Source organism: Mycteria americana, chromosome 1, assembly GCF_035582795.1.
Source record: "Mycteria americana isolate JAX WOST 10 ecotype Jacksonville Zoo and Gardens chromosome 1, USCA_MyAme_1.0, whole genome shotgun sequence".
In the NCBI taxonomy this organism is placed as follows: Eukaryota; Metazoa; Chordata; class Aves; order Ciconiiformes; family Ciconiidae; genus Mycteria; species Mycteria americana.
In genome coordinates, this window is record NC_134365.1 from 181,719,450 (window position 1) to 181,737,089 (window position 17,640).

The 17,640-nt window shown below is 42.4% G+C and overlaps 1 protein-coding gene across 20 annotated transcripts in view; it reads right to left on the bottom strand.

Annotated features, from left to right (window-relative positions):
* MYCBP2 (MYC binding protein 2) overlaps positions 1 to 14,708 on the bottom strand; it is a 210,179-nt gene extending 195,471 nt beyond the window's left edge. For 19 of the 20 annotated variants that reach the window (XM_075488504.1, XM_075488539.1, XM_075488604.1 and 16 more), the window contains exon 1: positions 13,961 to 14,705. In XM_075488504.1, the coding sequence (XP_075344619.1) occupies positions 13,961 to 14,250 (290 nt within the window). In that variant the 5' untranslated portion in view covers positions 14,251 to 14,705. Of the gene's footprint in view, positions 1 to 13,960 lie in introns of all 20 variants that reach the window. The other variant, XR_012773473.1, reaches the window with a different exon arrangement.
* Between the last annotated feature and the right edge of the window lie 2,932 nt (positions 14,709 to 17,640).

Below are 17,640 nucleotides of genomic sequence, written 5' to 3' on the forward strand. Positions count from 1 at the left end.
GAAAAGCATCTGGCAAGCATAAAGCTGAGGGAAAAACAAAGGAAAGAGAAAGTTCAACAAAAGTTTGGGACAAACAAGTAATGGCTTACATGAGGGAGCTGACAACGGTAAGAAACAAAACAAAGGAAGTGGGCAGAGCTTTAATGGCCTAATCAATAGATGGAGAAGAGGTTTTATGACCAGAGAACTAAATACGAAGAAAACTACGTGAAGTCTGGATGTTGGCAAGGAGATGAAGAGGTACCAGTGATAAAATGCAAACACTGAATATTGTTGTAAAACACCTTATATCAAAGTTGCTGCTTGTCTTGCATATCCCTATTTTGGTACCTCTCTGCATTTACAAAAGCTACAATCTTCAGCAGCCTTACTTCCACAAACTGGAGGAATACCTTTTTCTTGAAAACAACTACTTAAGAACTTCCATGTACAAAACCTCCCATATTTAGCTATGCATTAAGTGTTCTGCCAATGAAAATCCCCTTTGATTTCTTGTACCTCAATGTGATCTCTGTACTACTGTTATTTCAGCTGCCAAGAATCATAATTATTTACAACGAGAAACTGCCTTACAACATGCCCTATAAAGGAACTCAAAGTGAACAACTCACATAATCAAAACATTATATACCTTCTACAAAGTTGGCATACAGAATGCATCACTTAAGGGTAGGTGCTTTAAGATTACATCTATAACTGCTAAATGAGAGATGCTCAGAAAATGGCTCAAGTACTAGGTTCAATCTATACTACTTCACTCCTAATTCTCTTTAGCTCACTTGTGGGTTACTCCATCTAACTCCCTCCAACACAAATCTACTAATCAGTGTGAAAGTGGTTCCGGGCAACCAGTCCCAGCAACTGTTTCATCGTATTTGGAGGTTGCCCTAAAGTACCCTACAACTGAACTTTCCTAAGGCCTTCCGCTTCACTTTTTGCCTTTGCAGATACCTCCCTTTGATGACTAAGTAGCCACAGCTAATCATTCCTTCTACCACTGACATATCGAACACACTTACAACCATGGGACAGTGTCAGTAGACTGCAAGAATAAAGAAGAAAAGTAAATACCACCCAAAAAACCCAATCTGTTCTTGTCTTGATAAAAAAAAAAAAGGTCTGCTTACAAACAATAGTTCCAAAAGCTTTTTAATACTTTGTTTTTCATATCACCTACAATAATACCAACCAAGTTTCCAAACGGACTTGCCATAACATAGTTGACAGGGAACAAAATACACATATACAAACTGAAACCTGGCACACAAATATGTATTACACAAATAATACACATAAACTCTGTGTAATGCAAAACTAAGTATTAGCAACCTTTATGAAACATACATGCACACACAGAGTATATATTATGCCATATACTTCCATCACAAACTGACCCAAAATTTTACCTTACAAATCACAGAAATAGAAAAAAGCCAAGAATGTATGTTTCTGAAGAAATACATACACTCATCTAAATCCTTTCACTGTAACTCAGCAACAAACTCTACAGAACTCTTCAGAAAAAAATGCCTTTTGCAAACAAAATTCTGTAGCCACTGGTTAGTATCCCTGGGTTTTAGAATATCTCTGACAAGGGAACGCTTGCTCTGTGAAGCACTTAATGAAAAATATCTCCATGAAGCAGTTCATTGACCCTTCCTTCTTATTTGCATAGTTGCAGGCAGGGTAGGAAAAGCAGCAGTTACTGCTTCTGCCAAAATCACAGCCAAAGTAGCTCAGTAGCATTGCAGTTGGCTTGCAAACTGTATTTTTGCCTGTTGTGATACATTAGAAGTTTGAATATGATATCTGCTACCAAAACAAAAAACAAAACAAAGCCAAAAAAAGGTGGAAGACAGGTTACAGAAGAGGAGAGCTAGGAATTTTGGAGTAACATAACTAACGGCCACTAGAGACCTACCCACTGTCTCAGCAATACACACAAGCCCTTCAAAACAGCTTAAAAATACTCTTAAGTAATAAATGACCTACATTTGGATCTTTACCATGCACCTCGTCCTATGGGAATGTTAGGACAAATATGTAGCTTTAATTTATTTAAAACTGCACCTGTTGCTACCTTTTCACTTCCCCACATACTCACTTCACTTCTGCGGAGCTATAGCATGGAGGTCCAATACACGTTTCCAGTAAGATGAGGACCACATCTTGCAACACAGCTCTGCTGCAAGAACTAATTCTAGATAATTTTCATCAAGGGCTACAGTTTTTTTAAGGAACTCAGCAGTGAGAATCATTGGCAATGAAAACTGCTCAGATTGATAGGCAGATCTCAAAACAACACTAGAGAGCACAATCATTTTTTTTTCTCCAAATAATAAAAGCCTGAATTTTTTTGATTGTCCACAATGATGATGATATCCTCAGATGATCTCAAATATTTAAAGTTATTGATAATATCTTCATTTGGCAAGACTAAGATCTAATGCTTGAGGAACTCCAATGTTTAGTAAAGTGGGCAACAGCTCAACTCTCATTCTAACAGCCATGTGTATGCCCTCCAAACCATTACCAGCTTCTGCACTATCTTCTTTGAATTATTAATCGAGCACTCCAGTGTGAATTTTTACCCATGCCAATACAAAAGGAAAGTCAGGACTTAAGCTGTATATCTACAAATGGAAAAATCATCAAAATCCTGTCACCTAAATCCGTAAATCAGGGTAAGGAATATCAACTGCAATCCAATTAAGACAGGCTTAGAAGAAAACAGAGGCAGACTAGTAGGACAGACTATATTGGGCTTCTAAGGCATCTGAAAAGGTTAAGAAAACTCAAAACAAAAGGAGACTGATGGATTTGAGAGAACACTGCCTGGGGAGGAATATAGAGCTACGTATAGTTAAGACATCAAACATCTGGAAGATGGGTAAGACTAACAGCCACGTTACTATGGTCTGGAATTCCTCCCTGCATGCTCCGATCCAGAAGAAAAAGGCCATCTTACTACTTGCTTGTTCAGTTGGGTCTCTAATGTGCTACTGTTTGTGAGCTGAAATTGCACATCTTTTTAATCATGACTTCAGTTTCATAACTCAAAACTATTTTTCAAGCCTATGACAATCTGTATTATCGTTACTATCACATTAACATTTTAAACAACTAGGCTTTGGGGTTTTTTTTTGAAAACTAAAATTTTAGAAAGGATATTCCAGCAGCCTCCAATGCCTCTCCAATACAGTCTGAAATGTAAATACTGCAGGTTCTATAAATGAAATTAAAACCCAACTAGACAAGCAAAATGGATCTGATTTTCATTTAACCATGATAGAAGTGCAAAAATACAAAGCAGTATCTGGATCCCTTTTATAACTAATAAGGCTTCTGAAACAGCATAAATCTATCTCATATAAACAGACAGAACACACAAGAAGGCATCCTTACAAAGTATTCTCCACACAGAGAGAACAGTCTCTCAATACAACCACTTGACAGTTGTAGTTTCTTTTCTGTAACTATCTGATTTTTCTTTATTTGCTGCAACATTATCTATGAAGTGAGATCTGTAAGAACACATGCAAGAAAAATACCTCAAGTTTTCCAGTGTAGAGGAAAGCATTTCTATATCTCTTACCTTTAATAAACATTTTTAGGACTTTTTTTTTTTTATAAAAAAGTCATTCAACCATAGCAAAAATGACAATATCCACACCTTTGGCCACTTTCCTATCTAAACGCAACCACCAAAACTAAAGTGCATACAAAGCTATCTTACATAGAATCATACCAACAGAATTTTAATTTAGAGAAGACGCACCATGAAGTTTAAGAAGAACTGTACTTATTACGAAAAAGCATATTACCAGTGCTTAATGACAGTATAACACCCTTACAGTGATTACTATTGCAAGTAAACCAAATAAATTCTACGTTGTCTTCACCGAATAGCAGAAGACACAACCACCTAGTGCAAACAACTGAAAACTCACCAGTTTACAGCTGTCAATGGTTTATCCTGTATAACAGTATATTCTAGAAATAAAATAGGATAGAGAATTGGCTAGTTTGAAGAGAAATCGAATAGACACGACTACTCTGAAAACATACAAGCATAATGAAGACATACGAGTACATCTGTTAGAAAGAATAATGCATTGGCTAGTGAGAGAGAAAGCAAAGGCAAAACCAGATAAGAGGTGAGTCATAAGTAACAATACACGTAACTCATGGTGAAACAATCAAAATAAGAGAGAAGAGGCTGAAGTAATAAAAACTGGAGAATAAGGTATTTATTTAAGAACAAGCTCATCTCAATGTAATGTAAACGACTGGCTGCAGATCTGTATAAAGACAGTTGTTGGCTTAAAGGCTCAGCAATAGAAAAGATGAGTGATGTTATCAACTGCAACAATGAGAACACTGGAGAAGTGATACAAAGAGTTCAGGGTCTGACCCTGTTTAGCTTAAAAGCTAGACATTTTTCCAGACTGACAGAGAACATGATCAAAATAATCTAAATACTATGGCACTGCGGCACAAGTTAGAGAGGAGGCTTCCAATTATTTTCATTTGCAAACTTGTAAAACTTTTCAGTAGTGGCTTATACCCTTTGACCTTATCTTACTTTCTCCTTGTATTGGCTTTGGCCAGGATAGAGTTAATTTTCTTCAAAGTCGCTTCTATGTTTTGGATTTGTCCTGGAAACAGTGTTGATAACACACCTATGTTTTAGCTGTCGCTGAGCAGTACTCAGACAGCATCAAGGCTTTTTCTGCTTCTCACCCCACCCCACCAGCGAGTAGGTTGGGGGTGTACAAGAAGCTGGGAGGGGACACAGCTGGGACAGCTGACCCCAACTGACCAAAGGGCTATTCCATACCATATGATGCCATGCTCAGCAATGGGGGAAAGGAGGAGGAAGCGGGGACATTCAGAGTGATGGCGTTTGTCTTCCCAAGTAACCGTTACACATGATGGAGCCCTGCTTTCCCGGAGATGGCTGAACATCAGCCTGCCGATGGGAAGTAGTGAATGACTTCCTTGTTTTGCTTTGCTTGTGCACACAGCTTTTCCTTTACTTATTAAAGTGTCTTTATCTCAACTGACGAGTTTTTGCACTTTTATCCCTCCAACTGTCTCCCCCATCCCACTGCAGAGGGCAGTGACCAAGCAGCTGTGTGGGGCTTAGCTGCCTACTGAGCTTAAACCACAACACCCTTTCACGGAATCTATAAAGTATTTTCACAAACCTCAGTTCAAAAACCATTACCGTAGACAATTATGCTTGGGAACACAAGTCAAGGAAAGTTAAGGGAAGAAAATGAAAATAAGGAATGGCACTAATCTAACCACAGGGCTCCAGTTTTATGTGGGGACAAGGAAGCTGAATCTTTGTTTCTTTTCTAAGGCATACAACTGGTACAGATCCAGATTTATTAAATTAATAACAAGAGAAAAGAAAAATCCTCACAGTATTCTCAGGCCAAAGTAGTCATAGATATACTAGATGCAAAGAAAGAAGTATCACTTAGTTATAACAATAAAAACTAATTAAGTCCATTAACACATTCATCAGTCTGAAGGAAGGCAGTGAGCTATAATAGGCTATTTACTATGAAATACTTGCTACTAAGAAAAAAGCATATTAAGCATATTAATATGCTTCATAACATATGAAACATTAAATCTAAATGTACAGAAACCGTATACCTTAATGCAGCCACTTATGGCACAAGGAGCCCATTCTCCTGTGCCAATTTCTAGTATTCATCCTTTGGAGGGGCACAGTGGTCAGAATTAGCTGTGAAAGACCACTGGGAAAGATTAGCTGCAAAAGAGTGTATTTACAATACAAAAACTTTAGTTAATTATAAGACTACTATTCCAACCAGCACCTCAGTGTGAAGCAGTGTTTATGGCAAGCAAGGTAAGAAAGGAAAAGACAAAAATGCAACCCGGTATTTAAGAGATGCTGCAAGGGATCAAGTTTCCAAAGTAAACAAAAGACGTGGAAAAGAGTTTGCATTAAGTACTTCAGTACCAAAGACTGTGTTACTGATATGTCACATGTGCTTTCTGTAAAGACTATTTATGTCTTTAAATTATGGGTTTGGTGAAACATACATAGTCATATGTTAGGAGAAGAATTTACTAAAGAAACATCTTCAAAATATTTTGGCCAGGAAGAAGATCATAATATGGGAAGAAAAACAAAACCAAACCCCCACAACCCATGGTTAACATAGCAGAAACAAATTCAACATCAAGTTTTTAAGTATGCAGGAAGCACATTTACTATGTTTAACCCAGCTAGCAGTGAGGAAGGGTAACTTCTTAAATTGCTCCAGCTCCCGCCTAACTTTAACTGCTTATATTTGCCACCTAATGGACCATCAGCATGCCAGAGCAGTTACCATAACTGAAACTTTAACTGGCATTTTCTCTCAGTTTAAAAACAAAAAAGAACACCCAAAAAACCCACCACAAAACAACAACATAAAAGGAAAAAAAAAAAACAGAACATACACACAGATGGTTTCAAATCGGTAGGTGTAAGAATCCCAGGGACACAGAAAGTCTGAAGATTACTGAGAACAGGAAATCAGACTTCATATGAAAATTGCTAACAGAACTCATACACCTTTAAAAAAATGGAAGAGAAGTCTAATTTCAGTTAAGCAAAAATAACTCTTTGATTATTCCTCAAATTGCCAGCTGTAGCCATTTTGAAATAAATTAGAAAAAAAAATCAGTTGATGGTTAAAATATTAAGCAGAATAAATCACAATCGTTGCAAATCTAATATGCTGACTCCTCTCCTGTCCCACTTAGGAGTTGTATTTACTTATGTTTGCATATTAAAATTCCAAATTCTTGTGAACTTCAGCAGAATATTCAGGCAACGTTTGCTGGCTTAAAGTGGAAGAGACTTCATTATCCACAAGAAAAAAAACCACAAAATTCATGCAATGACCTCCAAAAATTGATTTATCTAATAAACTTATAACACTAATACTTGAGCCAGACGTGTTGCCACTGTACAGATCCCAACACCTGCAATCATATTCCCACAAATATTCTCATCAGTAATATCCAAGCTGACATTCAGAAAGGATAAATTATTTTAAAAGTTTAAAACACATTAAATATGGTATTCTGGAACACAGCTGAGCTGCCAAGATTCTCAAAGGTGGCAACAATATCAAGAGGTCATCAAACATCAAGGATTCATCTAGCAATAAAGGAAAATGACGTAAGGCCTTACTTATGCTTGAAAAGCATCTACCAGAATGCCGAAACCCAAGAGCAGGTAATGAGAATTGAAGAAGAGGGAATAATCTGCTGTCACTATTATTTACCTTACTAAAAAGACACTTCCTGACACAATTACCATATGAACACTAAAAAGGCTTAACCAATAACAACCAAAATATTACAGCTAAATAGTTAGGTACCCAATACAAATGATTCAGTAACAAATTGATTAAGTGGAGAACATGTCAATCTTCTCCACAAGCGAACATTCAGAATGTCACTGTTTAACAGTACAAACACTGTAGCTGCTGCTATGTGACACACTCTCACACAAGCACACTCTCATAGCTAAAAAAAAAAAAAAGCTTAACAGTTTTTTGTAACTTTTGTTCAATTCAAGTTTGGCCTATAATGGAACTTTTAACTGAAGAGCAAAAGGTTCCACACAGTATTATTTTGTAATCCAAAACAAATAACAGGAAAAAAAAAAAAGAATAAAAATCACACAATGTGATTCTATCATAAGCACTAATTCCTTTCCATACTACACACTTTCCTTCTAAATGAAGAAGCAGAAGGGTGCATGACTACAAAAGACAAAAGTATCTTTTAGCATCACTAGACTTCTGAGGCTGCTTCAGCCTCTATTTTTGTGAAAAGGAAATGCACTTCTATCAGCCCACAGAACCGGAACATTCTCATGGATTCCAGTTTTTTTAATTTTTCAAATCATTTATGTAAATTATGGTATATTATTTTTATATATATATACACACACAAATAAAATAAACATCTTCAGCCTCTCAACATAATATTATTAGCTTCTTTCCAGCTTCTATTATGTTTTCTACACTAACACTGAACAAACCATGTTAGACTAAGTGACTACTACAGATTTTTTAAAAGAACTACTATGTAAAGCTGTTTTCCTTATCAGAATATAAGGTAAAAAAGCTAAGTAAAAATACATGGTTTTAGTTGTTAGTTAATCCCTATTAACCAATAGTGCAATATAGTATTAAAACATTACTATATTGCAGCTAAAAAGCCTACAGTGGTCAGCAACTCCTATCAGCTTTTCTAACGCACAGGTTAGCTTAATGTAAGACTCAACAGAACACTGATTTTCCAATGAAATAAAGTGTTAAGTTTATATAAGGACTTTTTTTTTTTTCCTAAGATGACATTTACAAAACATAAGAATTGAAAAACAGAGGAGCACAGACTAGACTATTTCAGTCAGAAGGGACCTACGGAGCAAACCTTTTCACAGGAATAAGCAGGAAAATGTAATATATAATGCATAATACTTCACAAGAAACACTGCCATCATTTTGTTAGTCTTTATGTACATAAACTTTATTTTTTCAATCAAATGAATGCTTCCAAACTTTCCACAATTATAATTTCATTTTAAAAAAGCATCAAGTCCCAAACAAAAAACAGCTTACAGCTTTTGTAAAGGCTTTAGATCTGAAGAACTTAAGGCTTTCCGGTGTACCAACAATCATATTAACACAAACTTGACATATCTAAATTTACTAAACATGGTTTCTACAAATTCTTTAATAACTTGGCAGTGCAAAGGTAAAGTGTTTCAGTAGCGTTTCTCCAATAATTTTTTAAAAATATATACTTAAAACATCCCAGGGTCAAATAAGCATTGCAACTGAGCATAAGAAGGGGCATCGGGGAAGACTTTGTGTCAACTTTGAAAAGCCTAAAGACTAACCTAATGATCAATTTTCTCCAGAGGATGTATAATTTACAACTATGAGTGTGGATGAGCTGGCCTACTTCCAAAAATTTTTTTTATCATCCAGTAGAAAGAATCACCGTAAAATGAAAGAAAGTTGGCTGCCTCTTCTTCAGCCAAAACAGCTGGAAAAACAGCCATCTGATTTCTGGCTAATAGCAGAAATCTTACATTCCAGTCATCACTGAAATTTTCCTTGAGCTCAATCAAGCCACTTCACAACTTTAGATTTGTTTGGGGTTTTTGTCCCCACAATACAAATAGAAGCTTTTTTCCTCTGAAGGATCTAAGTTAAGAGAGGCAACTTTAGCAATGAAGTAATGGACAAAAAGTAACTCCCAAAAAACATTTGTATTTTCAAATGGTTAATGTTTTTAAACTGATTGATAGAATGTTTCTACTGAACTTTATGCAGTGAACAAATTGAGCATCTGACAAGCTCAGTAGGATGTCCCCATTTAGTACAGAGCATAAGTAATTTTCAATATTGAATATTATTCAATAAATACTGCTGCATCTCTGATACCTAATGTTACTACAGAAATCCAGACACAGTCCTCACAAGTAATTTAAAGTGCAAATGGAACCAAGAATGGAACCAAATGGAACCAAAGAAGAACCTATTCAGAAATTATTCTTGGATCTGCATGACGTTACTTTATACAGTTGCTGAGATGATGTCCTACAGACAAAACAAACAAACAAAAAAAATATTATGATCTTTCTGGTAAAGATCAATTGATAAGCCTTAAAACAGATGAAAAACATTTTGACATGAACATGAAATTACTGCCATTTTAGAGTATATTGTCATTGTAATAAATAAAATTCCAAGTTAGTCAAAATTATATAGTGAACATTTTCATTACAAAACAGGCAACACTAAAGCCATTACAAATTTGTATATTTATCCATATTGGACAAAATGTCTCAAAGAAAACACTGAGCCTAACTGATACTTCTGGTAGTACATACATAGGTAAAAGAAGAGTAAAGGGACTGACAGTTCAGGGAAAACCCTGAGATGCACAAGAGAGAACAGCAGCAATTCAGCTGGATAGGGATGTTTGTTAGGATTAAGTTATAGAACAGAAAAACTGTATATTTGAAGACAGCAAAAATGTGAAAATCAGAAATATCTTACTTTGCAAATACAAAGCTTCAGGACTGAAAGCAGTTAACAACTTACATTACTTCAGCAACAGACAACAGACTTCCAGTTTCATCCACTCAGAACCCAGTGTGAGACAACACTCCAACAACATGAAGTTTTTACTTGTCCTATAAAGAGGCTCATGCTTCATACCACTGTTTTATAGACCTTTGTGGCTACACTAGCTGTTATGCCATTACTAGTCATTTTCATATATTTCAGTAGCCACAAAGCAGAGACTACAAACTAGGCACACTCTGAGTAGATTTATCTTCCAAACCAATCTTGACTTGACAAGTAAATTTCCCACTGCTAGTAGTACTGTAACAGATTCTTAACGTTGTTATCTGATCAAAGATGGCTGTATGTTAAATTGCAGGATTAGATACTTTTTTCTGTTTCCTTTCATAAAATTATTAGGCTGGCACTGGTGACAAAAGCAGCGGTTTCTCTGCTCTTGCGTCTCTGTACATAGAACTTTGTGCAACCCCTCCCCTCACGCTGTCACAAGCGCAATCACAAGGTGAGCCAGATCAGGGAATTAGTCTGGCTTACAACAAACCATTTTTGCCAAGTTAATTTTAACTCAGAGAGTCTCTAATCTGTTACTGCAAGAGGCTATATAAATAATTATGTCAACGTGGCAGGGGGAACAAGCACACCGACCGAACAGTCTCCTCTGGAGACTGAAGTGTTTGCAACACGGCGGTCAGTATCACATGAGGAAATGCAAAGCACTGCTAGTGCTGTTTCAAAGCCAATTACCGCATCCTACTCAACACGGAATATTCATCACTTTCAGATGACAGTCAGCACAAACACCTTGCAAATGTGATATTAATCTTACTTGTGACTTTCAGATACTCTCCACAAAGTTTAATTGCCTTGTCTACACACAAGCATTTTCATACTGCTTTCTAGTTCTTCATAAACATTAAAGTCAGGTTTGGAACAAAGCACTCACTGAGGCAGGCACTGGTCACACCACGTGAAGTGCAGAGTACAGTTTTGCAGACTTAAAGCAAAAATTCTATGTGGACATGTTGCAAGTAAGTTGCACTATCATTCTTCAAATTAGTCTTCTTGGAGCACAGGAAGAATTTTATTGATGTTCATAAGCCAATTTGTTTAGTTTTTTAAACTACTTCAAGATATTTTTCTAGTCACAAACACTCTTACTGACAGATTAAGAGGCTTCAGATTTTCTACATGAACAAAAATCAAGACAAGACTCTTGTTATAAACTATATTATCTTAACCTCCAATTAATTGATCTGGCACTGTTATCTACTGTAGCAACTAGATGCAGTCGCAAATCACTTTAAAGCATCTCTTTAGAAAATGCTTGGGATTTTTACCATTTTTGTAAAAAAGCATTTTTGATCATTTCTGTTTAAGGCTACCAGGTGGCTGAAGTTCTCAAACCTTAAAGTGCAACATTTTCACACTAGTATGGAGAAAGGGTGGCCATCATGAGCAGTACCTTGGCTACCATCAGTCTGATACATGAGATGTTGGGGGTGAGTACCAAGAGATACCGGGCAACTAGCTGATTATTAAATATTCCTCCTCTCAAAAGTCCTACAATACACATTGGCCATATTCACCAGTACTAACTAGCTGCCGTTTACTTGCCAATAGCTTAATATAACCTGTTTCCTTTTGTCACTATTTCTTTTAGTTGGCTTTCTCATAAGAATCTGCTAATAAGAAATAGAACCCAAAAGAATGCAATCTATGGCATCTTGAGGTTAAAAGTAATTATTTTAGGAATGTCAATTAAAAGAAACATTAACATTCACACCCACCTAAAGCCAGAATTTTCTACAATTTTAAGTACAAGAGATACCAGTTGGATTATCCTGAAACCAAAAAACATGGAGGACGCAACGAATTCAAAACTAGAGCTTTAAAAAATACAGACACATTAAGGTAAAATTCAGACAAATATCTGAACACCACAGAGCAATAGTACCGCCGATTTCCTTACATTTAGTAGTTTCCTTACACTTAGCACTTGCAGTCCCAGGATGAAATGATACAAAGCTCAAAAGTAGGAAGAGAAGATTTAAAGGAAAAAGCGTGAGCACTGAACTAAGGAATATATGGGGTAAGAAAACACTCACAGGTCTACATAACGAAAAAAAGAACTACAGTTTCCCTGTCATACACTCTGAAAAGCACTCGGTAATTGCAACGATGTCAAATGCCAATGTTAACAGTCCACGTTTCCAGCATTTGCCATAAGCAAATTAGGAAAGCTATGTTATTCTTTTAGGGGTTTATGTTAATTTCACTCCTAGACGCAACCTTTCAGGGCGGAGGAGGGGGGGGGGAATAAGCCCTGCTGTTCCCGTTAGACAGAAAAAAACCCCAACCCAAAGAAGCCAACCATCTAGTAGTTTACAACCGTTTACAAACTTAAGACAACGGTGACTCAAAAGCTCTCCTTACGATCTGGCCACCCACATCACAGCTTAAGGCCAGCAGAGGCTGAGAACACAGGAAGGTGCCGGTTTCGTGTCATCCGCATCCTCAGCGACCTCCGGAGGGAAACAATGGGGAGCACCGCGGGGGAGCCCGCCCCTCGCCCCCCTCACGCAGAGCAGCCGCCAGGCCGGGGCTCCGGCCGGGCACCCCGCCCTCGCCTCCGCCGCACGGCCTCTGCCGGCGGGAGGGGCCGCCCGGGCCGGGGCTGCGGGGTAACGGCCGCGGCGGCCACGCGTGACGCCCGCCGCCTCTCCCTCCCCCGCGGCCCCTCATCGCCTCAGCCCGCGGTCTCCTCCCCGCCGCCACCCGGCACCGTACGGGGCTCCCCGCCCCGCCTGTCACACGGCCTGTGCGCGCCCAGGTTGAGGGGAGGGCGGCGAGGCACCCCGGGCGAAAAGCGGCAGGAGCAACAGGCACCCTGCTGCGGCCCGGGGACGGAGCCCGAGAGCCGGCTGGCGGGACCGGCAGCTGCCGGCGAGAAAGGAAGCCCCGAGGGGCACCATCCGACTCAGGAACCGGGTGGGGCGGCACACCCCTCCCAACCCCCCGGCTCCCCCTGGAAAGCGCTGCCTAGGACGCAGCCTGCCTCCAGATACCGAGGCCGCCTACAAGGCGGCAGAGGAAGAGATGACCGAAAGAGGAGGAAAAATAAGGCAGGGCAGTTGAGGCTGCTCCGACACGGGCAAAGCACCAAGGTCCCTCGCTCGGGCGACCCCGGCAGCGGGATCCGCGGGTGCCTTGCACAGCGGGCAGCCGCGTGTCTCGGTAGAGATTCAGTGGCACGACAGGCCCCGGCCGGAGCGAGGTCTGCCCGAGGTCTCAACATGGACACCGTGAGGAAACGCTCCATCTCCCCAGGCGGCCGCGGAAGGTCGGGCGGAGCGGGGCTTTACATCGCTACCCTCCGCCACAAGGGCGTGACGGAGGCCCCGGCCTCCGCGCTGGGGGAGGGGAGCGGGCACAGGTAACTCCCCCCCGGGCCCCGGGAAGGGGAGGTGGCAGCGCCATCTGCACGGTAACGCCGGCCAAGCTAACGGCAGGGCCCGGGCGGCGGGGAGGGGGTGGCACCTGGGCAGCCGCCGGGTTACATCACCGCCCCCGGGGCCCGGCGGGGACCACATGGCAGCGGCAGCGGGGGCAACCGCGCTGCCTGACAAGGGGGCGAGGAGGGATGAGGAGGGCGGCGGCCGGGGAAGGAGAGGCGTGCCGCTACCGGGAGGAAGGTGCACGCACGGGGTCGGGGGGAGCCGCCGGGGGAAAGGGCCGCTCCCAGCCGGCGATGGGAGGGGTGGCGGCGGCTGCGGGGGCTGCCCGTCTCGCCCGGGAGGGAGCTCGGCGCGCGTTACCTGCCCGGGTGGCTCCCCAGCTCCCGGTCGCTCAGCGCCGCCGTGTAAATCTTCCGGTATCTGTCGGCCAGGGCCTTCCCGGAGAGCAGCAGCTGGTAGCGGCTCCGGCAGCCCAGCGACGGCGGCGCCAGGGCGCCGGGCAGGGCTCCCAGCCCGCCGGCTGAGCCCTCTTCGGGCCCCATGGGCCCCGCCGGACCAGAGCCGCTGGAAAAGAAGAAGAAGCCGCCCTCGGCCCCGGTGCAGGCGGCGACGGCGGCTCCCGCAGAGGCGGCGGCGGCTGCGGCGCTCATCCCCCTCCCCGCCCGCCCCCTGGTGGCTGCGCTGCCTCCCGGCGCGACGCGGACACAGGCGGCTCCCGCTGCCTTCACCGCCGGGGCCCAGCCATGGAGAGGCCGCAAAAGCCGCCGCCGCCGCCCCGGAGGCTGCTCATCCACCCGGGCCGAGGCCGGGGGTGCGGGAACACCCCTCTCCGCCCCTCAAGCGGGGGCTCGGGGCCCCGGCTGCCCGCCCGCTCGCTCGCTCTCCGCCCCGGGCGCAGCGCCGGCCGCCGCTCCTCCCGCCGGCGGGCGCGCCGAGCCCTGGGCAGGACCGTGTGCCGACGGGACGGGACGGGGCGCGGGGAGGGGGCGGCCCGGCCGCTCGCTTCCCCCTTCCCGCTACAGGGGCGGGGGCGGAGGCCGGCGGCTGCCGCTTCCCCTCCGGACTTTCTCCTCGGCGGCGCCGCCGCCCTCTCTCCGCACAGCCGCCCCGGCCCCACCTCCCTCCCGCGGCCAGCCCGGCCGGCGGGCGCATGCGCCGCCCGGCTCCGCCCCCCGCGCGGCCCCCGGGAAATCCGGGGCCGAGCCGGCGGCCGCACCTGCTGCGGGGGGCGGCGGGCGGCTCCGGGCCGGGGGTACCTGCGGGCAGCCCCGAAGCCATGCCCGCGTGGGGTCGGGCTTCGCGGGGCCTGAGGGTCCTCGCCCTGGGCTTATCCTTCGCCCTGGTGAGGGTGCGTGTCTGGCGGTCTGTCGTATTTTATTTAGGTGTCCACCTGTAGTTGCACAAGATGCAGAAACTCCCGGTTTTAGCGGGGACAGCCTTTGCAGCCTCGTTGCATCGCCATGAGGCCCTGCACCAGCGCACGCATCAGCGTACGCCTTGGGGGCAAGAAGTCCGGCATGATCAACTGCAGCAGCTGAGCCGCGACGTACCAACGCTCTACCCCTGTTTCTGTGCTTTGTAGCGCTAGACAGGATCTTTTCAAGGATCTTTTCTTTCTCACCTAACACAGAGTTCACTAAATCCAGTTGCCCCATTAGGCCAAGATTTCCTTAAATCTTCTTTGCTGGCTCCACGATACCTTACCTGCTTTTAGAGGGTAAGGGAGGCATGGCAGTAGGTGCTCTGACAGTATATTTTGTTATATCACCACCCTTCACCCAGAGTACTCTCTTACATTGTTACTTTTTATCGGTTGGAATTGCAGCCCTGCAGTTTTACCACACCTTCTACACCTGAAGTTTTCAACTGTGTAAGGCAGTACAAACCAGAGTACATGTTATTAAAAAAATAAAAATCTGTATGCCAAAAGTGGCTTGGATTGCAGTCTGCAGAAACCCGTCATGCAAAGAAGGTGCATGCTGTCATATTTTCTGCTTTTTTCTTCTCCCCTCCAAAAGAGGGCCTAAAGAAAGCCTGGAATTCTGCTGATTCTGAATACAGATTTTTGCAAACAATTTCTTTCTGCATAACAGCAATTATAAGAGAACTCTGCAACTGTCATCGTTCTTAAGCTTGTGTATTGCCCACCGACGCTCAAGCATTCAAGCCAAATTTCAAGTACCTTTTTTTTTTTTTTTTTTTTTTTTTTTTTTTTTTTACAGAGAGCTGAGGATGTCAAAACCTGTAAATTCATACAGGTTTTCTCAAAGGTAGCTGTCCAGCTAGCAGAAACACAGCCAGATTAGTGCCATCACTGAAGAAAAGGCTACTTTCTGAATGCAGTTAGAAGCACCAGAGACCATCCAAGAAGTATTTAAAATACTAACTACGTAAAAAGCTTGCAGTTATAGTTCTTATAATTGAAAAGAAAAAGAAAGGAATAATCCAGCTGAGATAAAAGGAGCCACAAGAAAACAAGCGCCATGTCTTATGGTGCTAACCACCTCCAAATTGCATTCCTTCTGAGAATCAGAGTAATAAGTCTTTCTAGCTCCTCTTGTAGGGATTACCTAAAAATCATTCCTATAGGCAAGAACCAGGAAAAAAACCCAACAAACTTCCCCGCCTTTTAGCTCATTTTTGTGGTTTATTGTAAGCTGCTACTTTATATCCAAACACACACTGCCTGACAGGTGGGCTATCTTCTGGTGGAACATTGTCTGTCACATCCTAAAATTGTTCTTCTGCCCTAGTGCTGTCGTAGCCATCTTAATGCGCGTACCATAAAAGCTAAGTGCTGGCAAACTTTTACGAAAGTGATGCAATTTATTGCAATTCTTGCATATTGCTCCAAACTCTAGAATTTGTCTGGGCTTGTGTTGTACAGAGTCACACACAGTGTGGTGAGCATTATTCTTTGCAAGCTGCAACTGCTACTCTGCATCTCTTTTTATCTCAAGTCTTTTTGCCTTTGGAGGGAATCTTGCTAAGTGTCCACAGAGCAGAGTCCGCCTTCCATAAGCTTCAGCCTGTGATGAGCAATAGCATTTGACAATGTAATTAGGAGTTGCCAAGCAAGAATAACTCTGGACCTTCTTATAGTCCACCTCCAAGCTCTTTCTTCACTCGAAATACAAAGTAGTCTCCAACTTGTGAGGCTGTTAGTGGCACCAGTTGGGAGCTGGATGTTCAGTCCTCATTCACAGCCATATTTTCAGTTCTTGTTTGGTCCTCAGAGGAAGCCACCTTTTCTTTTTCCTTTTTTTTTTTTTTTTAAATATGACTGTGGTACTCATATTTCATATTCTTTCTCTGAGGCTGATTCTGTGGAATAATACCAGTACTGTGCCACATAAGAACATTCAGGAGTACACATCTCATCAGGACCAGCCTTATGCTAGATCCAATATTGACTATACTCCTGTAGTAAGCATAAAATTATTATAGGTTCAAATTTGGGTTTTGGTTGGTATGTTTTTTTCTTTTGTTTTGTTTTTAAAATGGTAGTATAGTTTTGGAGACTCTGTACCGGATTAGCCCTTTGCTTTATGTAGCTGCAGAGTTTTTGATCTAGCAGTACATGTTTGAAAGATGGATTTATTACACCATCAAAACAAACTCAGTTAACTGAAAGCTACTATTAAGTGCTTTGCAACCAGAACGTGTCTTACTTCTGACAATACTCAACTCTTTTCCTGTTTGCTAACATCTACGTGCTGTTACGGAACAAAGCACTTCGCCAGTCAGCCTCTCCCTTTTACTTTAAGGTGGGGTTTTCAGCAGTTGCATTCATTCACTTGGCACCTTTATAAATAAGTTTTAGCAGAACAAATTGTTCAGAATTCATCCAGAATCAGAGTCTGGCAGTCTGTCTTGTTCAATATCACTGCTCACATAGATCAGCATTGTACGAAAGTGAGTTTCAACACAGCAGAACAAGAATTTCCACCAGGTAATTCGAAAGCTCCAGTATCCTGCATGACTGGACGTAAAGGGGAAAGTTCCATTATTTCATAAACTAACCCTTATACTTTTGAATT